The sequence below is a fragment of the Pyrgilauda ruficollis genome, unplaced genomic scaffold (assembly GCF_017590135.1).
Source record: "Pyrgilauda ruficollis isolate IOZ18807 unplaced genomic scaffold, ASM1759013v1 scaffold59, whole genome shotgun sequence".
NCBI classification, from domain to species: domain Eukaryota; kingdom Metazoa; phylum Chordata; class Aves; order Passeriformes; family Passeridae; genus Pyrgilauda; species Pyrgilauda ruficollis.
In genome coordinates, this window is record NW_024527599.1 from 4,941,831 (window position 1) to 4,964,418 (window position 22,588).

General features: G+C 45.5%; 1 protein-coding gene across 5 annotated transcripts in view; it reads left to right on the forward strand.

Annotated features, from left to right (window-relative positions):
* MYO1C (myosin IC) overlaps positions 1-22,588 on the forward strand; it is a 51,558-nt gene continuing 28,970 nt past the window's right edge. The window contains exon 1 of one of the 5 annotated variants that reach the window (XM_041482756.1): positions 1-164. In XM_041482756.1, the coding sequence (XP_041338690.1) occupies positions 90-164 (75 nt within the window). In that variant the 5' untranslated portion in view covers positions 1-89. Of the gene's footprint in view, positions 165-1,174; positions 1,297-1,871; positions 1,895-1,914; positions 2,049-9,636; positions 9,768-22,588 lie in introns of those variants that run through there. The other 4 variants (XM_041482758.1, XM_041482762.1, XM_041482755.1 and 1 more) reach the window with 4 other exon arrangements.

A 22,588-nucleotide genomic window follows, 5' to 3' on the forward strand; every position in this document is an offset into this window, starting at 1 on the left:
CACTTAGTCAAGGTTGGCTGCTGCTGCTGCACACTGAAACCAGAACTGTCCATAAAGAATAGAGGGATTTACTGACTTTCCTTGGGAAAATGGAGCTGCAGATTGAACGTGTTCCTACAGGAGAAATCATCCGCGTGGTCGGCCGCAAGGCAGAGCGCAGGACTGTAAGCCTGGCTTTTCTTGTTCTCTGTCCCCTTCTGGTACTGCTGGTTACACAATAACAAACTTAGATCTGAACTGAGCAACTCCAGGGTAAGAATGGAAGGGTTTGCAAGGCTGGCTGGTTATTGGAGTGACTGGAGCTGTGTTGTGAACGGTTTTTTCTCTCTGGGATGGAATTAGTAGCAGTAAAATGAGTGGGAGTTTAGAAAATCGTTAAGATTTATTTCCTGTAGAAATACTGCAGTGAACCAAAGCTGATGTTTGGCCTGGCTGTATGAATTCTGTCAGAATTCTGGGAGCACTTTCAGACTGCAGAGGAAGGGAAAGAACTTTGAAACAGTTGTTTTGTTCCTCTTGTGTTGGCTGTGCTGTCACGGGGTTCATGCCCTGAATGTTACAAAAAGATTCACATATGGAAAATTCAGTGATACAGGCACATATTAACAGACTTATAAGTATCTCAAGGAACTGACTATTCTGTGAACTTGGCACTTTCTTGACCTGTGTTCAGGGTTTGTATGTAAGCAAATAGAAATCCATGAGCTGATCTTTTCTGGTTTGACACAAACAGTTGATGAGGATGGTACTTTTCTAATAATTTCAGTTTTCTTGGAATTAATGGCTGTTCTGTGTGTTCTGTTTTCTATCTGCATTTGTATAATTTTTAATTAGAGGAGACAAAGAAAAGGAACTGTGTAAAATTTAAAATGTTTGGAAGTACCTAAGTGCAACTGAATTTCTTTCTCTCTGCCATAGCTATTTAAAACCTGTTTAACAGATCTTCATCTTGTACTGAAGTGCACATCTGTGCACGTTGCTGCTGTTTCCTAGCATTGTCTTTCTAGTGACTAATCTGAAACTCAATCTGAAAATGAGCTGAGACATTTGCTGTGTGGTTACGCAATTGTCAGGTAGAGTCATTTTACTCCAGAAAAAACCAAGAGCTCCCTCTGCCTTGCTGGGAGAGGAGACAGTGGCAGTTCTGGTGTTCCTCGGTTTGCAGGAGTGTTACTGACTTATTTGCAGTGATAGCAGGGGACACTGGCAGGACTGAAGTGTTGTTCCCAGGGAGAAATGTTCCTTTAAGCCTTAGCGTGTGCCGGGGTCCTGGGGAAGACATCAAAGAGAGAAAATGTATCGGTTCAACTTTCTAAAAAGTTTTAAACACTTATTAACATTTTATGAAATGATAACTTGCTACTTTATATGTCGAGCAGTGTTGGTGTTGCATGAATGCCCAGAGAGGGGTGGTTTAAGAGAAACTTTAAGATACTTTAAAACTGCTGCAGGAGTGCCAAGAGCAGAGCTTTTTTACTGTTTTAGCTCAGAGTGGTTCAGGCTGTTGGGGTTCAGTGTGTAGAATTTCCTGTAGATCCTGACGAGACTGCCTCGGGTATTTCACACCTGTGTGGGATGAGCCAATCTGCTGCTCACAGCGGATGGTTACCCGAGTTCGCTGCAATCACTCCAGAGCGAACTCCACCTGCGTCCTTCCCAGGAACATGCACTTCTGATGACTCCCACAGCCAGGAGGGGCCGGTAGAATTACCATCAGCGTTCCAGGTTTATCTTGTCCGTCTGCAGCAGACAGGTGCGTCTGCCCTTGGAGGCAACAGCAGCAGCTCGCTGCAGAAGCTGCTCAGCAGGATGCTGCTGCGGCGGACAACGTGACCAGCGCGGGCCGTGCCGGGGGGCGAGGCGGGGTCCCGGCGGAGCGGCGGGGCCGGTGCAGGTGAGGGCGGAGGCAGCGGCCCGCAGCCCGCATGCCCGGCGCTCGGACATGCTCACTAGCGGCGCGGCGCGGGCTCCCGCGGGCAGTCGGCGCCGAGGCGCTCGCGGAGCCGCCGCAGGGCCCCGAGCCGCGCGTCCCGGGGCACCGAGCGCAGGTGAGCGGGGCCGGGGGGCACCGAGCTGAGCGGTCGGTCGGTGTGCGCGGCCGCCTCCCGCCCGGCCGGCCGGCGGCACCGGCGCTCCCGGTGCTCGGGCACATGGCCGCGGGCTGCGGGGCGGCGCGGGGGCAGCGGGGGCGGCGCCCCGGGCGGCCGCGGCTCGGCCGTTCTCCCGCAGCCGCCGACCTTCCCGGAAACTCGAAACATTCTCCACGGAAAAGGAACAAATGAGCGGGGTAGAGCAGCCGGCATCTCGGCGGCGGCACGGCGTGGCTCCGGCTGCCCGCAGCAGTTGCTCGCTGCCCGGCTCCCGGGCGGTCGCTGGCTGCGCTCCGGTAACGCTTCCGTGCGCGCATCCCTGCCCGGCACGGGGCGAGCGCTGCTCGCGGGGAGCCCGAGCGGAGCCGGGCAGGGTGTGGCGGGGCTGCTCCCGCCTCAGACGTGGCCGTGACACGGCCGGGGCTCCAGGCGGCTTGGCTTGCCCTTGTCAAGACAGGCTTCCTGTACATCCCGAACTTGCGTTACGGCTCCGAGCGCTGCTGGGTGTGATCCACCCTGCTGTGCACAGCGCTGACGTCCGCGTTGGAGGAATTCTTCCTTCTTTGCCGGTGCTTGCACAGGTGCCTCAAAGCACTTCATGGAGAAAGCTCGGTGTATTTAGCCCTCTCTCACAGGTGGAGATGGTCAAACTCCTTAACTTCTCCAATTTAGACCACAAGTCTTCGTCCTCACTGAGGCTCAGGGTCCCTGGCTCCAGTGCTGCTTTCCATGCCGGTTTTCCTCAGTTCTAATACACCCGGAGTTAATTGTTTTAAGTGACAGTGACTCATGGGAGGAATCTGACTCTGCCTGAATAAGCAACTCATTCTAGTAACTTGAATTTTCCAAGTAAGCTGGCTTGAGCTGCATTCTTGTCGTTGGGAGGATTGCAGAGGAAAAGTGGTTCTGGGATACAATACAGAGATTATTCTGGTATTTAATCTCTCTCTGACAGTTGCTTGGGGCGGAAGGCTCCTCCGGAACTACTTGTGGATGGCAGCTGCTTAGTTTTTAAAAGTGACAAATGAGAAAATTTACTTGGTTGGTGGGACAAGCCATGAAAACAGAACCACATCTTAGACTATTTGGGAAGAAAGGCATTTTTCTTTCATCCCCTTTTGGAGCAATAGACAATTGCCAGTTGTCAGCACCTTTTCAAAACTTTTAGGAACTGCCTAAGGCTTATGGAACTGATGAGTTCTTAATTTTCACAGTAAGCCCTGATACGGCAACCGCTGTCATAACACTTCAGGGGTTTTAGTTTTGATAGTGGATATAATCCTGTGTTTAGGGAGGGGCTGTGTAAATATGAATTTTGTGTTCTGCCTGGCAAGGACCAATGGAGTGCTACACTGAACACATGTTCTAATTTATCATGGTATAAAGGATAGATTTTTTTTTTTTAAGAGAGAGAGAGAAAAAAAAGGTGTGAATCATAACACTAAGGAGTGAGAGATCCCATGTGAGTCAGGATCCACATGTGTAATTTCTGTTCTCTTCTGCATAATTAATAGTGAAGAAACTTGTGATTTACAGTACATCTTCAGGATTTATAATAACTGTAAGAGAACTTACATAGATCCTGACAAAATGAGTCAAGCCATTTTTATTTTTTTATTTAATCTAACCCCACTGGAGGAAGGCCAGTAAAAAACTGGGGTCTAAGAATGCTTTATAACATTAAATATAGTGTTTTTTTCTGTGAATAATCTCAAAATCTATGGATGCCTTTATGCAAAGCTAAGACAGTCTTAGTCTTGTTCAGATATTTGGGATTTTTCTGTTTGTAGTGTCGTGTTGCTTATTACTGCCTTAGGAACCACATGCTTTCTAGGAACAGGACAAATTCCTCTACCCCTGTCCAAGGGAACAGTTTGCTCCAAATGCAGGAAAAACAAACTGCAGCAGCTGCCACAGTGCCAGGGCAGTGTATAAAACACAGCTCCCAGTGCCCCTTCCCTTGCCTCTTACCTGGCAGCTGTGAATGGTTCCAGCATGGAAAATACTGAGGAGCGCTGGGCTGCAGCACTTTGCCTCCCAGTTCAAAGGACTGATGAGTGAGCACTATTCTCAGATAACCAGTAGTGCCTTCTGGAGGACAAATGTGCGTTTGGGGAAAGCTGGAGTGTTACAGGTGCTGCAGAAGAGGAGGTGGAGGGAACTCAAAGTACAGATTTCCCTGGGGCTGCTCTGTCCCACAGCCCTTTGTAAAAGATGTAACTCAATCACTTGTCCTTTCACACAGGCTAAAGAACCATTTAGAAAGGCTGATTTGTGTGCTTCTAAAGTGTTACCGTGGGGAAAACCATCTGTGTTGTGCTTTGGGTTACCTCAGTGGCAGCCAGAGGTGGTTAACTGGTGAGAACTGATCCAGATCAGAACTGAGCAGGCCAAACAAACAGGTGATTTGTGAGGAGCAGTTTCCCAGCCCAGCTCTCTGTGTGAGCACAGCAACATCTGCACAGAGGCAGGGAAGGCTGGGATCAGGTGGGCCCTTTGTGCTGGCATAAAGTGATTGCAGTTATGGCATGTGTGTGTCTCCTGTCAGGGCTTTTCCTGTGTTAAACGCTGCTTTACTGCTGTGGAACCAGCTCCTGAGTGATGTGGTTGGCTCTGCCTAGGATTGCTATCCCTGGCTTCTCCAGAAACCATCCATCCACCCTGCTGTCAGCTCTAGTGGGTGAAGTTTGCATGCCTTGTCTTCCTCTGAGATTGTTGCACAGTTCTTCTTCTGCCCGGAGGGAGCCACTTGTGCTGTGCCTCTCTGTGCCTGGATTCAGGGATCTCTCTGCTGGAAAATATCCTGCTCTGTATTTTGTGCCCTCCTCTGCATATTTCTTGTTGATGTATTAGTGGGGTGGGTGACCAGCTCTTTCCAGAAAATATTAATAAAGATGTAAGCAGGCAGCACAAGTCAATGTGAAAGGATAACAAGGCTTGTTATGGCAGAAGGTTTGGAGTGGACAAATCTCAAGTAATTTGTTGTAACTGAGTCATGTTCTGTGGGGGTGGAGGTGTTCCTTACAGCCCTGCCCTGCCTTATTTAAATATTTAGACATTTAAATACAGCAAGGAGCAGCAGGGCCAGTACCTTTTCTGTTGCTATATATCTCCAGTGTAGTCTGTTCTGTATTAAATTCCTATACTGGAAGGCAGTGAAGGTTAGTATTTAGAACTCCTGTGGCATTCATGCATGCATGGTTAGCTCTCCCTGGCAGCTTTTTTCTTTAGGAAAGCATTTGGTCAGGTGCCAATGTCCAGCTTTCCTGGGACACTTTCAGCCCTTTAACCAGTACAGTGACCTTGGGCCAGCCTGGCCACCACCCTTCCTGTGATTCAGTTCAGCAGCTGATAATAAATAGACGTAGAATTTGACATTTTGGCAGTACCTTTGGAGTGTTTGCCCTCTGGGCAGTGAGGTCCCAGGGCTGGGAGGTACAGCAGGCTGCAGTCACTGAAAGCTCTGCAACTGAATGGGCAGTGTCATTGTTGGTGGTGAAGAATGTCGTGTCAAAATGTGTTGTGATATTTGCCAGGAAATGGAGAGACCATGAATGACTAAGAAGTCCTCTGTGACACAGCTGTGGTGGCACTCAGCCTGCAGGCTGGGCTCTGTAAGCTAGAGCTGTGCCTTGAAATTTATGTTGGTAATTTCTTTTGAAGGCACTTTTCTAGTAAAATTTCACCACAGAGTTTGCTATGAAGATGATGAAAGGTCTAGAGGGGAAGTCCTATAAAGAGCAGCTGAGGTCACTTGGTTTGTTCAGCCTGGAGAAGAGGAGACTGAGGTCAGACCTCACTGGGGGCTGCAGCTTCCTCAAGAGGGGCAGCACCAACCTCTGCCCTGTGCCAGGAGGGAGCAGCTGGAGCTGTGCCAGAGCAGGTTTAGGTTGGATTTTAGGGAAAGGTTCTTCCCCAGAGGGTGCTGGGCACTGCCCAGACTCCCCAGGGAACAGGCACGGCCCCAGGGCTGCCAGAGCTCCAGGAGAATTTGGACAACACTCCCAGGGATGCTCAGGGCGAGGTTGTTGGGGTGTCTGTGCAGGGCCAGGAGTTGATCCTTGTGGGTCCCTCCAGCTCAGGATATTCTATGATCTGACTCTGTATTTCCTTTTAGTGTTCTGGTGCCTGACCAGAGATTTCCCCCTTAGAAAAGGTAACGCAGAGATGTGCTCCTACCCTGGCACAGTGCACACTGGAAGAGGAAAACAGCCTTTGGAGGGGGTTGGAGGCTGCAGGGAAACCTTGGTGCCTTAGCAGCTGAGTTTCATTAGGCAGAGTGATCTGGTGCCTTCTGCCAGCTGACAATCACCAGGTGTATTTGGCAATTTTGCTAATGAAGAGAGGGATTATGGAAGGAGCTGTAATTCAGCTAGGGAGCAGTGTTTGTCAGAGGATTTTATGGAACTTGCAATTGCATTTTTCTTCATTACCATATTCTCAATATTTTATGCTTGTCTTTATGTCTGTTTTCATTGTCACCTGATGCCTGGTCTAGATGGGCTATTCCTATCCAGGAAAGAATCAGCTTTACTTCAGCATTATAATGACAAACTGAGAACAGAAAAAAGGGTAAACTCAGCTTTCACACTGTACATATTGTTCATGGCTGAAGGGTCCAGTTAAGTCAATGTCCAATTATATAATGAAGAGATAGTGATCTGTTTAGCTTTTTAGAAAATTAAATTCCACTGAAACAATATAACTGGGACTATAGAAGTAGGAGGAAAACTATTTTCCATTCTGAAGCAGGCCTTTGTATAGAGTTGAGTTTTTTTTAAACTCACTAACAGTAACTAATAACTTGTACATTATACAGCCCACACTGAGTCATTGTTTACTCAGGGAAATGACTTTCAACAGCCAGACTTGTTTGTGAAGTTTAATAACTAAAATATGCAGTTCTGTGCTTTACAAGGCTGCACACTATAACCAACATTTTGGAAAAAACAAAACCTGGTGCATATTTGCAACACCACACAGCACTGCATTACAAATGCTGCTGCTGCAGCTCAGGGTTTGATCTGCAGTAAAAGCTGGTGAGTCCAATGGTGTGGTTTGGAGACAGGGAAGATTATTGCACAAATTAGTGTTGGGCTTTTCTAAAGTTTTATTGAACCTTCCAAATTAGAGACCAGGAAGCCTTCTTCTGTGTCCACAGATCTTGTTGTTTTAAATAACAGGTTGTCCTCCACTCTTAGGACTTTTGGAGTCTGTTTGAAATTGCCTCTTGTTCTTCTTGGGAGGGAAAGCCACACCTTTGCACCAGGAAGCCAGGAATTCTCTCTCTGACAGAACTGGAACTCAGACAGAAAAACAGATATTTCTTTTGCCTCCTTTGAGTGAGCACTGGAGTTCAGTTGTGAGCTTTTCTGCCTTTTCCTGACTCATGATCTGCTGTTCTGTGTTAGCATGGGATTTTCTCACAGATGTTACAGGAAACTTCCCTCCCCACCCATTACTCCTGTAAAGGTTTTAACAACCCAGGGTTTGTGTCCCTGGTTGGTTTTGGGATTCTGAATAAACAACCAGCAGAGCACCCATCACATTTCTCAAGTAAACCAAGTGCTTAATTTTAAATAGTGTATTCAAAAATTTTATTTTTTATTTTTCCCAAAATTACAAGCGTCTTTGGACACAATTTTTTGGAAAACAGAAAGGAAAACTTCGTCTCATAATGAAGGCAAATACAAAATATGTGACTTGCAAAATTCTCATTTTATTTGTGCATGCATTTGTTTGCTCTTATAAGTGGGGGATGGGATCAAAAGCAAGTTCTGCAGAAAAGTACAGAGTGTGTTTTTGTGTGTGCCCAACCATAGCACTCTGAGGGAACACATATTATATTTAATTTTGCTGATCTTCTGTCCAGGAATCTGATGGATAGAACCTGGGAACAGCAGTTGATGGAGCTATCAGCAAAGCTTAGAGCATCAACTTTTACCATCCCAGAAATTCTCACATTTTACTTTATAATGCCATTAAAACAGCTGTACAGTGCTGTGATAATCCTAGCAGGATTGGAATCACTGAGAGAACCACCAGGTTTCCTTGGGCATAAACCCAAGTTCTGACTGTGAGGTGTCAGCATGGACATGGGTTATTTCTGGTCTGCTGGGGTGTAGAAAAAGTGTGGATGGACATATCAAGGTGAAACGTGGTTGTTTGGAAAGGGAGTTTACCAGTTCATAACCTTCAGGGGGTTTGAATATTCTGTGCTGGTCTGAGAGAAAACCAGAGGCTGAAAACCCAGAAGGAAAAGTGGAGGCTGAGAAAGGGTGGGAGACCAATAGAAAAAGCAGAAACTGAAAAGGAGTGGGAAGCCAAAATGGTGTGGGAGGTCAGCAAGGAGAGGCCAAAAAGTGGAGGCTGGAAAAGTTAGATGGAGATAAAGATGTGTGGGAGGCAGAAAAGGTGGTGAGGCCAAAATCAGCCCATATCAGAGATCGGATCAATCTCCTTTTGCTCTGTTGGCCTCCACATCCTCCTGAAGAAGGGGACTCTCAGACTATTCAGCTGAAGAAAATTCAAGCTCAGCTTTATGGAATAACTTGGGGACAAATGCCCATTGTCTTGGCTCTTGTATTACTTCAGTTGGAGCTTAGTTTCAGCACTTAAAAATTTGGTTTCCAGCAGAAAGCAGCTCTGTAAATTGTTTGAGTCTTGATTGTAAAAGTAGTGCAGATGAGCTGTAGTGCTGTCAGTTCAATACCTTAAAATATTGTGATTTAAGATTACCAAAGAGGTGTCCCCTAAACCCACAGAAGAAACAGCACTCTCATGACTGCTTTTGCAGGGATTTGAGAAAGCTAGGAGGAATTTGGGATAATTTATGCAAGAGGTATTTCCAAATCAGGTATGTTAAAGTCCCTTAGAACTTTTAAGAAAAACAACATAATGAAGAAGCACGGTGTCTTTTTTCTTTACCTGATATAATTAAAGAATACAAGGGCTGCTGGTTATGAGCCATTTACATATTAGGGTAAAGCTTTCAGACATTATTTGACTCAAATATAAACTAATCTGATTTGAGGTATTTGTGTCTTGCTACAAGGAAGAAGCAGAAAGGAAAGGAGAGTAAAAAAAAGAGATGATCTGCACTTCCTGGAGAGAAAAGCAGGGCATGGCTGGTGCTGGCAGCCTGGCAGGTAGTGAGTGCTGGGAGGGACTGAGGACTTCCCTGCTGCTCTGGCAGACTGGTCATGAGGGCTCCATGTGAAGAGGAAATGTTGCAAGAGATGTGGTGTTCTCTATGCAAAAAAACCTTGTGTTGTGCAGGAGGCTGTTTGATCTCTCTCTTCAAACTGAAACCTGAGTGGTTGCCAAGTGTCTGCTCTGAAGTTTCCGGACCTAGGTGGGGACAGGGGAGTTCCAACTGTAACCTGAATGTGTTGAACTGGCAGCTGCTGGTGTCCAAACCACTTGCACTGGGAGGAAAATTCCACAAAGTGGCTCCGTGTAGGATGAGAATGTGAGCTATGTCCAGGCTCACGGCCATGGAACTCAAAGCTGCTCTCCTGTAGCTGTTTATTTTTCTCTGGAGGCTTCAGTGAAGTTGGCTGTTTGTCACTGAGTGCAGCTTTGCTGGAATGCTGCCTGCCTGCCATCAGAATAAGGGAGCACCTGTGACAGGATTGTGGTGTCACCTGAGAGGAAGGAAATCAGTGTTGCTGCAGGGTGAGTGTGCACATGTGGGAAGAAATCTTTGTACGAGCCAGTTATTGCCTTCCAAGGAAAAATTAGATTGTGACAAATTTTTTTGTTTTGGAAAGGTAAATTCTGGTGTAGCTGTTAGCTTGGTACCTGGCTGTTTTGAGCAGTGAATTTCTCTGTGCTGAACTCTTGAAAGTGCTTTTCAGGCCACACTTGTACTGGTCTCAAATTATCTTAATTGCAAACCACTTATCTGAACTGATGAGTAGTTAACACAAATGTGACACGGTGCTCGTTAGAGTAGAAAATCAATCAGTATTTAGTGTGGGCTGGATTGACATTTCTGGATTGATAGGGCATGGGGAGGTTCATTTGGCTCAATAAATGGCTCAGTGATGAGTGTGTGGAGTGAGCTGCTCCTCTCCTGTGTGCTGGCAACCAAAACCCACCAGCATCAGCCCTCATTTCTAAGGCAAAAAAGTGTCAGGTTTTGCATTTTTTGGGAGTAGCAGAGCAGTGCTGGGACAGGATCCCCACGTGTCAGATTAGGTGATTTATGGTGCTGCTCCCCTGCTCCTGGAGCACTGCAGCTGACAGGCTGCACCCCTGGTGGCATTCCTGGGCTTGTCCCCAGGGCTGCTGGGGGTGACACTGTCCTCGTGTCACTTCTCCAGGATTTCAGTGCTCAAGGCATCAGGGGATGAACAAGCAGCCAGAGAGTCTTGGAGTTTCATCCATGTCACTTCCATGAAATGCCCTTTCTTTTGTGTTCCCCCAGTATCTAAGATAAGCTTATCCTGATATCAGTTCTGTTTAGAATCATAGAATGGTCTGGGTTGGAAGGGACTTAAAGATCATCTTGTTTTACCTTTCACTGAACCAATTTTAATTGGTTTCACTGTAGTTCTCCACTCCCTGCCTTGTACTTGACCCATTTGACCCTTTGATTAACCCTTTGAAAGAAAGTTGGGAGAGCAGTGATGACAAAAACAACTTTTTCTATTTGTTTCAGTTCCCTGAACTGCCTGCTCAGAGCTGAATGGATCTTAGGGGGACAAGGCCAGGACAGGCACAGCTGGGACAGAGGCTGTGTCACAGTAACATCAGCTGACAGCAGCCTGGGACTGCCCTCTGGCACCTCAGAGGACATTTTCTGTGCCCTTTTCACCTTGGACAAGTGTCTGTAGTGTAATGATGTGGGAAGGATGGCTTGTGTGGCTGTTCTATTCTTACACTGCTGTGTTTTGATCCTTGAAGTCAGTGCTAGTGAGAAGTTTGTTTGCTAGAAGGTTCTGCAGTCACACTGGGGGACTTTTGTGCTCTGATGTGTGGGCTGATTGGCACCAAAACCTCCCAGCATGTGGATGTGGAGCTAGGCCAGCTGTTTGGGACACAAATGGTAATTAGTTGTTTTCTAAATGTTGGCTTTATCAAGGTTTACAAACAGAACAGGCCATCTCCACTGCTCATAATGAGATTCCCAAGCTCCAACAGTCCCAGCTCCTGAGCAGTGCAGGAGCACCTGCCCCTGAGTCCTGCCCTGCTGGTGCCCTGTAATGTGCTGTCAGATCAGGGAGGGAGAGGCACTGATAAATCCTTCCAGGCTGCACACACATGGACACAGAGCCAGGAAAAGCTGCTGTCTGTTCTGCCTCTTGCCAAAGCATCCTTAAAGTGGATGGCATCCAAAACAGGAAGAAGGGCCCAAGGCACAGGGGTCCAGTTGGTGTCTGGAATATTTTGCTCCCCTCCCCTTCCTAGAGCAATGTTTTCCATGGATGGAGTTTGGGAGAGCCAGTGCACTGAGGGTCAGGATGGGGGATACCTTACCCAGGTGAGGATGCAGAGATTCCCATTTGCTTTTCACCAGGTGTAAAGATCCAAGGAACCTTTGAGCCCAGTGGGACTCTAACACGGCATTTGTGGTGGGTAGTAGAACAAGGTTACTCTGTTGTGGTATCTGAGCATGCCATGAGAGACACAGGCAGAAAGGGTGAGGGAAAAGGAATTAATTCTGCTGCCAGAACCTTCCGTGCCAGAGGTCGGATGTGGCTCTGTGCCCACTCTGGGCATACGTGCAGGTTCCTGCAATTTGTTGCTGTCACCACTAGCAGTGGCACACAAGGAAACAGAATTTAAGAATGTCATCCTGCAACAGAGACCTCAAGAGGCTATTTCTAGCTGGAATTGGAGCTCTGTGTGGTGTAGTGGGCTGTAGGCTCATTGTGAGGGTAGAAAACAACCAAAAGTGGTTTGCTCTGGAATTCTTTATGCTGCAGTAGGCAGCTGGATTCAAATGTTGTGGAGTTTTGCTCCTTTTTGATGCACTGTGGGTGAAGAGGCTTCACAATCAGCTGTGTCCCAGCAGGTGAGCTGGAGTGGGTTAGCACTTGGAAAAGTGAATTTTGGAATAGTGGGTTTAGCCCTGCAGGTACCTGCGTGCAGCTACTCCTGGGAGCCATCAGCTGTTGTGGAATTTGTCAGCTCACCAGACAAGTGTGTGCTGCCTCTCACACACCCCAGCAATTCTGAGAATGTGAAGGACTCTCGGATTCCTGTATGGCCCTTCCCCTCCAGCTCTAGGGGCTGGTGGAAGCAGGAAAGGAGGTCAGGCTTGAAATCCACAGTCGGAGGGGAGGAATTTGTGGATGCAGAGCAGATAACGCCCATCACTCTCTGCACTTGGCCACTCCCACTCCCCTGCTTTGTGGAAAGTCTGATTAAAGGCAGCCCTGCCTGTCTGAGCCATACATCCATGCACAAATGCCAGATTCTCTTCATTCCAGCCTGCTGACTTCAAGAAGGACTTGCTCTGACAAGCTGGAAATGAGGGCTGGCAGCTTCATCTGCAGCTCAAAGGCTTTATCTCTCTTAGACACTCTTCCTAACATTTCCCACAAACACTGCTCTGCTGGTAGGAGCTGTTGCACACACAGGATCCATCAGGCACTTATGAATAAAGCCTTACCTTGTGTAACTCTCCTCAGAAGAGGCAAGGAGCACTTCTCAAAGCACTTGGCACCAGGCCTGTGGCAGAGCTGGCTCTCCTTGTGCCTCAGCCTCATTATCTGGGGAGCAGTAGGAAGAGTCAGCTCAGCCTTTGATTCTCCTGTCCCCCTACCAAGAACTGATGTTCTTTCCTCCACAAAAATCCTACAGTCCAGCCTCCATCTCCCACTTGGACTGTTTCCATCAGCTGACATCTGGCAGCTTTCCATCACCTCCAGCTTCCACACCATATTCTGATAGTTCTCCACCTCAGCCTCTCTTTCCTCTCTGAGCTGCCACCTTCACTCCTGCCCCTCTGCTCCATGATGAGTTCTTTGACTTCCAGGATTGTTCTGGCCCCAGCAGCAGCTGCTGTTTCCCTGGTGTTGCCTCACTGCTCCATGAGGGATGCCAGCTGTGTCCACCTGTTAGGTTGTTTTGCATGTGCCTTTAAGGCAGCTGCTTCTGCTGCATTTGCAGCCTTAAACCTGGAATATTCATATTCCCTGCCCTATCTCAATGGATGAACTCAGCCTTCACTAAATGCTTTCCCAGGGTGAAATCTATTTGTGATATAATAATGGTTCTAGAGAACCTGTGCCAGGAAATGCAAGAGCCATAAGCTCTTCTTTGATTGCTGTTGCTGTTTCAAAATCAGTATTAGAGCAAGTGTACTTTTACATTCACATATTTAACATGTGGAATGAGATAACCTTAAGCCTCATGCAGTAAGGTGTGCACCCTCGTATAAAAATTTATCATAAATCAAATTTGAGTCATCACCATGATTGTGACATGATTTCTGCTTGAAAGGGCATCTTTGATGTCATCACCATATTGCTTCACAAGCAGCTTGCTGGTGATATTTTAGGTTGGGGAGGGTGTGTGCATGTCTATAGCTTCTAAAAACCATCAGGCCAGTGTTAAATGTCTGCCCAGTGCCTTACAGATTGCACAAGTGGCTGTTAGCAGACAAAACTCTTTTTTTTTTTGGTCTGATTTTTGAGGGAGGGCTGTTACCACAGGGCTTTGACTTATGGCCATACAACCACCCCTGCTGAGCAGAAAGGGGATCCCAATGATATCTGCTCCAAATGCTCTCTCCTGACCATGGCACTGTGCTTCCTGGACATTGTGTGAACTCAGACTTGTGAAACAAAAGCTCTAATTTCCCTTTGTGAAGCTTGATACAGAGCACACAGCTCTGGAGCAGCAGGGTATGAGAATTAGAATCATTGGTGCAGTGAGGATTTTGAACAAGAAGCAGGCATGAAATACCCAAAGCATTTAACCTCTGTGTTTTATTCATCCTGGAGCAAATGTAATTTAAAATGGCACCTCTATAATTGATGAAGTATCTTTTTACCATTTGTTTAATTACCAGTTTCAGTGTCTAGAAAGCAGCAGATCAATAATTTACAGTGATGAGCTTCCCTGTGTCTCTGTTTTTCTACTTCAGCCATGCAAACAACAGCTCCTGAAACAAACCCTCAAATATTGATGCTTTCCTTTAGGTGATATAAAAGAGCTTAACCTTTTTTCCTGCCACAGGTGCACTCCAACACCACTGAAGCTGAGGGCAGAGCACTGACCTTGGCAAGGCAGGGTTAATTTAGGGCTTGCCCTGCATTTTGTATCAGCTCTCAGCTTTTTGCAGCCTCCTCTCATTGTTGGAGTGATGAAGGCTGGGCTCGTGTTGTTGCTGTAACAGCAGATGCTGCTGCCCTGGCTTTAGGAGAGATGTTAAAAGAGAAAATTTAAGCTAATGAACCAAAGCTGCTGCCTGTGGTTTATATGTATTTCTTAGATGATGGGTTTTGATAACAAATGTTGACTTTTCTATGTGAAATACCTATTCTGGAGAGTATTGGATCCTTCTGTCAGCTTAGAGCTCAGATTCCCTCATGGTCCTGCAACACCTCCTCAAGGGGAGGTCCTTGATCTGTCCAGGTGGAGCTACAGGATCTGTACCTGTCAAATCAGAGGGAAAAAGGTGTTTCCTTCCCAGTGGGATGGGCCTTCAGACAGCTCCTCTTGTGGTCCTGGCTGCCATGGACCGTGGGGTTTTCCTACACAGCATCAGAGCAGAAGATCTAAAGACACCCAACTTCCATGAGATCTCCAAATCCAGGATTTCTAGCAGGATGGTGAACTCTGCTTTCAGACTCCCAGTCTCACACCTCTCATTCTTCTCACTTTTTAGAGCCAAGACAAATATCTTATTTCTTCTGGACTTGCCTTTGAGCAAACAACTTAGTGACTGCATCCTTGGGCTTGGTATGAAAAATAAACAGGGAATACATCCCTTTCCTGTCTCTTAGGAGTGCCAGTCCCCATCTCCTGTTGGAGAACAAGATGCTGTGGGACAGTTGGCATTTCTGTTAATGTCACAACTGTCAATTCCTTCAGGATCTCTCCTTTCAGCTCACAGCCCAGAAGAAGGTTTTGTTTAGAAAATGGGTGTAAAGGGTCATGGGGAAGATTCCTGGGCCTGTTGTGTCAGCCTCAGCAGGATTTGTGCAGTTTTGCAACCACCAAATACAGGATTAGGAGTAAAGCAGAGAAAGAAAAAGGGTTTGGACCTAACCACAGCTGGGGAATGAATGTTTCCATTCTCTGCAGAGACCCATGTTTATCCAGATGTGCAACACACATTCCTGAGAACCACAAAGGGATGGACTCCTTCATTGTTCCTTAGTGTCTCTGTTTCTGATTAAACTGATGTCTATGAAAATGCAGAAAGTTTTGAAAATGCAGAGGGCAGAACTTTCTAGTTCTCCTTAAGAGGGAGTTTAAACTGCCTTGGAGATGAGATATTGCTTGTAATCCAATGGGGGCTAAGTTGCAGGCCAAGAATTTATTTGTTTTTTAACATCAATGTCATTACTGCTTCTTTTACATTAAAAAAAAAATCTTGATTTAAGGTGGTTTTGATCCAATAGGAATGCCAGTTTTTAAATTATTGGAAAACAATATTCTGAATTGAGAATATTCTGAATTTGAGTGCAAGCTGATGCAGGTGGGCATGGGATATCCTTCTGAAATGATGGCTGTATTTTCCAGACAGCCTGGAACACTTTTGCCATCATAATGACAGCTCATCATTCCCTGTGGATGTTAAGTGATGCTAAATCTATTTTGGGACAGGAAAGATTCACCAAAGCATTAAATCCTCCACGGGTGATACAGGGGGGGCTCCTTGGGGCGCAGGCAGAGCAGCCAGGAGAGATGACCTCACGCAATACCCTTCATCTGGTGCCTTTTCCCCTCGTTTTCAGCAGGAGCAGGGCAGGCAGGGGAAAGGGAAGCAGCTCAGACATCAGCTGCAATATCATCTGCCCACGTGCTCAGCTCGCTGCCAGGGCCAGCCTCACTGCCTGGCTCCTCTGCAAACTGCACAGCCCCTTCCTTTCAGCACAATCTGGAATTTCTACAGCTCATCCAATATTCTTTTTTTGGGTTCATGATCTAGTTGTTGAGACTCTTTGCTTGAATTTTTCTTAGGGGGCTTGTGCCATCACAGTCAGTGTAAAGTGCTCTTTGTTCCCTTACAAAGAAGGGTTTGGAAAGTTCAGTCTCATGTGTGCCACTAATAGTTTTGTTAGAACTTATTTATAACTTTTCACTGCCCCAAAATAACTGCCTGCCTTAGGCCAACAAAGTCAGTTTGAAACAGAGGAGAGAGGAAAAAGAAAAAAAAAAAAAAAAGAAGTTTAAAAAAAAAAAAAAAAGTGGAAGTACAAATTGTGCCTGTAAACTCTTCACTTATAAATCATCAAATTAAAAATTGCTCCACTTGTTTGAATGTCCAAAGCATTCAATGTGCTCCCAGAACTTAACTCCACTTGGGAACTTGGAGTTTGCTACAGAATTGCTACGTTTGCTTTAAAGGAGGGTCACACCCAGAAGGAAAATAAGAATTTGTTACTCCCAGGTATCACCCAACACTTACAGGTTGCTGACTTGGCTTTTTTCCCTAAGGAACCTGTGGATAATCCATGGAACAAACCTATGGCAAATACAATTGTACTAATACAAAATGTTGCTCACAGCAACATATCCTCATATTTTGGGTACAAATGACACTGATAGGCCAGATATTGCACTGATATAAACATCTTTATCCTACTGCAAACTGTCCATACTAAGGGATTTTGCTGTTACAGTAACAGTAGAGAGGAGTAGGGTTAGTTATTTGTTGGGGTATCACTCATGTATAATGTATTTTATAAAAAAATCCAAATTTAAGCAAATATGTTCCATATGTGAGCCTCTCTCCTGTGCTTTTCAGGAAAGTTTTAGTCATTTGACCTTTATTCTTCTGTCTTTGGAAGCTTGAATATACTCATAAAATCTAGATATTACCTATGCTGCAGTCTCCACATAACAGAAAAGTTCGTGGCTTTGAAAACAAATTAGGAATTCCACTATAGCTTTATTCAAGCTCTATGAAAAGGAAAAGCTCCATGCTGCCTTAAAAGAAACAATTTCATTTGGCTGTTTTGGAGGGAGGTATTTCCTTTTTAAACTGTTTTTCACAGTACCAATGGTCTGATTTTGGGTGTGGTTTGTTTTAATGTAAAGCTACATTGGTGAAAGCTGTCAATTAAAAGAGAAAAGGACAGGAGAGGTCAGTGAAGTTCAGTTCTTTCCTATAAGCAGTCTGATATAGTAGATAAATCTGGTATTTGGATTTGTGTAAAATGATGTGTGTTGGCTCAGTTAAGAATGATGTCTTTCAGGTAGCCTTCCTTACGTTTCAGATTTAACCTACTAAAGAAAATAAAGTAACTTAAACTTTCTGCTTTAGTGCTGGCAGTTCTAAACAGATAATTCCTATATTTAGAGAAGAATTTTGCAATCATTGGGGGCACAGGGGAGGCTTGGGATCCTGTCTATACAACATTAATGGGGTGGATGAACTCTGCTTTCAGACTCCCAGTCCCATACCTGTGATTCTTCTCACTTCTTAGAGCCAAGACAAATATCTTATTTCTCCTGGACTTGACTTTGAAACTGAGCAAACATCTTAGTGACTGCATCCTTGGAGCTGGTATGAAAAATAAACAGGGACTAAACAGTGTTAGGGTCCAGCCTGACAGCTGAGACTTTGTACTGACTTAAATCCACAGGGAGCTCGTTCCCAAAAATATTTTTCTCCAAATTTAACTTCCAGATACCACTGACCACAAACCATACCAGCAGAAGCCATCTTGCTGAATTGCTTTATAATTGTTATGGAGCAAGTATTACATGAGAAAAGAGGCATAAGAGCATTTAAAATTAGAGTTTTTTTGTAGCTGTTTTTCTCTCAGAGTCATAACCACTTGTGTTTCCCAGCTCTGAAAAACCTGCCTGTTGCCTGCACTCATTTTCCCCCTTGCTGTGCAGTCAAGGATGTGAAGTATTTAACAGGACAAAAATTAAAGGTCAGTCTAAAAATCCTCAGAAATCAAGATGTCCCTAAAGATAAAGCCCAATGTGAAACATCCTCTTGGCCCAGAACATGCCCTGGAAGGCTTTGAGTGCACACCCTGTTCTGGCCAGGTGCTGTGGGGACAAGGGCCAGGTACAAGCAGCTGCTGAGGTCCTGGTGACACTGGAGGAATCCTGTGGGACACTGGAGAGGATTTGGAATAATTTGGAATATCATCTGTGTTTTCATGGGGACTGGGAAGCTCCTGATGCTGTGATGTGGAGAGAGCTTTGCTGTCAAAATCCAATCTCTCATTAATGACTCTTTCACAAGTGTAGCCTGGGTTGGATTTTTTTTTAAGTCTCTCTTTTTAAGGTTTTTTTATATTTTTTGGGTGGTGGTTTTTTGTTTTGTTTTGTTTTGTTTTGTTTTTTTAATTTGCTGTGGCAAACTGAGCCCTGCAGCTCAAGGAGATCTCACCGGCTGACAGGAAAATGTTGGCTGGGATTTGGCCTCACTCTCCCCTGGAAGTTGTGTCATTCTGCAGAGAAGAGACATAGGATGTGGCAGGGCTACAGATACAGAATTGTTTGTACATTTTGTCACAAACATCTCTTGCTGTCAGGGAGAAAAAAAACCAAAAAACCAACAACCAAAACTGGGTGATAAATCTGTCTAGCAATTTATATTGTGCTCATTTCCGTGGCAGCTCAGGGGCTGTGTTTGCTCAGCAGGCTGCCCTGCACTGGGTGCTCCTGGCCTTATCCAAAGACAAAGCAGAGATGGAAAGATACCCCTTGATGGGAATCACAGAGAAACCTTCCATTTCTACCACTTCCCCCAAATGAGGCCTCTGTGAGCATTGTTGTAGGAATCCCTTCCATTTGTATGAGGAGGAAAATGTGTCCTTTAACTGGGCTTGCAGGTTTGGTGTCTGCTGAAGGGATGGTGGGAAGTGTGGTTTGGAGCTACAGCTCCACAGCAGTGCCCTGGCAGCTCTGCTGGGATGTGCACAGCTGCCTGGAGCTGCTGAAACTCTTGGCCTAGGAGACATTAATTCTGCTGTTTTGTGGGAGTGCTGCAAAAATGAACTTAAATGGTGCTTGATGGCTTTACTGTTTAAACCAAGATGAGTAAAAACAGTCCAGTTCATAAAACATTAGTGCTCCATGGATGTTCAGCCCAGGAAGGGGAGCTCTCAGCCTGCCCTCTGCATCAGCACTGCCCATGTCGTGCTTCAGGGCATGGTTGTGTCTTTTCCTGCCCTTTCCAATCAGAGACATGCTCAGCTTCGCTTTGCAAGTGTTATTTTGTAGATTTCAAAGTCTGTTCAGTGTTTTTCCTGCCGTGGAGAAAAGCAAGGGCATTACAGAAGGTCAGAGCATCTCTAATTTGTCCATTTAGTTGCTATTTTGGGCTGTAGGACAGGACCCTGCTGGGCAGAGGAGTCCCAGGTTAAGCTCTGTCCCTGTGTGTGGAGGGGAGCCCTGGGTGTGCTGCCTTCCCCTGATGTGTGAGCAGCCTGGTGTGTCTCTCCTCAGGATTCCTGTACATCCTTCTCCTCCAGACTGCAAACAGTTTAGTGCTGATCTGGCCTTATATAGTCATTTCCTATTATTAGAAACATTTCCTTGGGATCTTGCTCAGGGAGTAGCAGAGGGAAATCCTGTTTCCTTCATCTAACTTGCAGGCAAAGCCCCAGTGTTCTCTCTTTCCTTATCTCGTGTGGATGGAACAAGAAGTTTTTGTTGTGATTTGCTTTCCAGCCTTAAGCCCTTTCTAACACTGAGCCTCTTTTCAGAAATGCAGGAAAAGAAATGTGAGGAATAGGAACTGTCAGTCAGCAGTGTGAGCTGTAAAGTTTTGTCTGCAGCCTGTACATTCCCTGTTCTTTTCATCGTGTTTTCCTCACTCAGATTGAGTTCTTCCTCTGGAAAACCAGCTCTGTTCAGTGCTGGTTTGTGTGCTAGGATATTTCACCTGAGAGTGCCAGGGATGGGCAGACAGCCAGTGGCTGTGTTAAAAAAGAGGAACAATTTTAAATTAAGGAAGGAGAAGTTTTTGTTCTGCATGCAACAAGAAGTGTTTTTAAAGGCGAGACTCACTGGAAGCACAGAGATATGCACAGGCTTTGAACACTTAATTTTTCCTGTGAAAACATTTTTTCCCCTTAAAAGGAAGATGTAGGTCCTGCCACTAGGAGTGACTGTTTGGAAAGTCAGTCGGCAGGAATGCACATCAGCTGAACTGAGTCAGGCTGTTTGTGTTACCAGCTCCCTCCAAACCCGTCCCTGCCACAGCCGCTGCAGGGGAGCTGCTGCAGATGATTGTGCCAGAGCAATCACAGGGAATTAACTGCTGGGTTTAAACTTTGTTGTTGGAGTCAGTGCAACAATTGCTGTTGGGATTGGAGTGTGTTTGTAAAATCAGGGAAACCCTGACAGGGCCGTGAGCGGGAGCAGCCACGGGCATGAGACAAACTGGCATCACATTAAGGGCATCTGGTAATTATAAAGTGGGACTTTGTTCTGATGGCCACTGTCAAAGCCAGCCATTTCTGTTTCACTGCTTCAGCAGAAAGCAACAACAAGGAAAATTTATCTTAATTTGTTAGATTAACCCAGTTTCTGTTTTCGCTCACGTCACAGACCCAGAATTATTGTGTGTGTGCGAGAGCCATAACTAAATACAAGCCTGTCATATGTGCTTTTTAATCCATCACCAGGGGCATCAAAACAGGGAACAGCACTGGCAGAGAAAGTGCAGGAATCCAAGGAGACATGTGCATCTCCACTTTTTTGCAATACTTCTTTTTTTTTTTTTTATTTAATTTATTGAAAGACTGAGCTTGGGAAGAAAAGAAGTTTGGTGTTCTCACTGATGAAGCTTTCTTGAAACAAACAAAACCAGTATTGACACTTTTAGGCATTACAAAGCATAAATTAGAATCCAAAATAATAATCTAAATATTCTTTGTCTTCTGGTTTTTGAACCCTTTTGGCCACACCTCACTATTTTTAAGGTTTTCTCTGTAATCCTGCAAACACCTTCACACGAATCTGGGAATTCAGTCAACTTGTGATGTCATGAAGTTTGCAGTAAAGTGAAGGAACTTTCATCATCTTGAGGCACCTTTTGAGTGAGTATAATGAGCTTTTGGTTTAACCCTTCTAGGTGTGCAGTTTCATAACTGTGCAGGAATGTTGTGTCTGCAGGGGCCAATGTCCTGTGTTCAAACCTCTGCTCATGACTACTTGTTTGGAGCACTCTTGAGAGGGGAAGAGGAGATGCTTTAATCCAAAAACTGGGTAGAAAAGAGACAATTATTAGAAGAACTAATAACATAGGAGGTTTTGCCTTTTTATCAAACCTGTTACAATATTTAGCATTGGCTCTTTGGCAGGATATTGATTTATCCTTATCCTGCAGTCAGATGTTCATCCTCTCTTGGACACAGGGTGTTTTTCCTAAGCAGTGGGACAAATGTCTCTCAGAACCTTCAGCTTCTGCTATAAGGTGTTTTAGGAATGTGAGGCATTTTAATCAGTTTTAGATCAGGATAATCTGGACAGCAGGACACATGTGACAGGTTAAAGACATTTCTATTTTTTGATTAAGACATTCTTCTGACCTGCAAGAGGAAGGGCTCTCAAATTCCTGGCCTGTTTAGGGTGGTTTCTTTCCCATGGTATTTTTGCCAAGTGCTTTCTAATTATGGAATGTGTCTTATTCTGTAGTTCTTTTGCAAGGCAGAAATAACGAATATTACAAAAATCCAGAAAGAACTCACTGATAGATGAACTTGACACCTTTTGGAATAACATAGATGTGACCCACGTTGTTTTTTGACCAGCATAAACCCAAGGCAGCATCTCATACCTCCAGATTTATATTTTGCAGTGGAATCTGCACTGCAGAGGGGGAACACTGATGGTGTTTTCACGGAGCCAAACTCTTTATTTTTTCAGCAGAGCCACTGCTTGCGGGTGTAGCTCAGCGAGTCACGCTCGGCTCTGCGAGCCTGTCGGAGCAGGGCTGACAGGAAAGGTTTCCAGTCCCCTTGCTTTGAATGTGAAATTGTATTCAGGGAATCAGCTGCTTATCTGCAACGAGCAGAGCAATCCCAGTGCTCTAATCCAGGGTTTAAATGAGTCACTTCTAACTGGTGAGGCCTGGAAAACTTGATTCATCCCTTGGCCTGTAGTTGCCTGTTGGAGTGAGCCAGACCTTGCCAGCCACCCTCAGCAGAAATCACAGACAAGGGCTGGGCTCTGCTGCTGGAAAGGAAGAGTCTGGTTTTATCACCTTCTTAATCCAGGCTCAAGATCTTATAAAGTAAAATTATCTCTGCTTTTCAACTTTTTTTTTCCCCCTCCTAATTTAGGCTAACCCACATGCAGGAGAGTTTTCCTCGCCAGCAGGAGTTGGGCAGTAGTTTGGC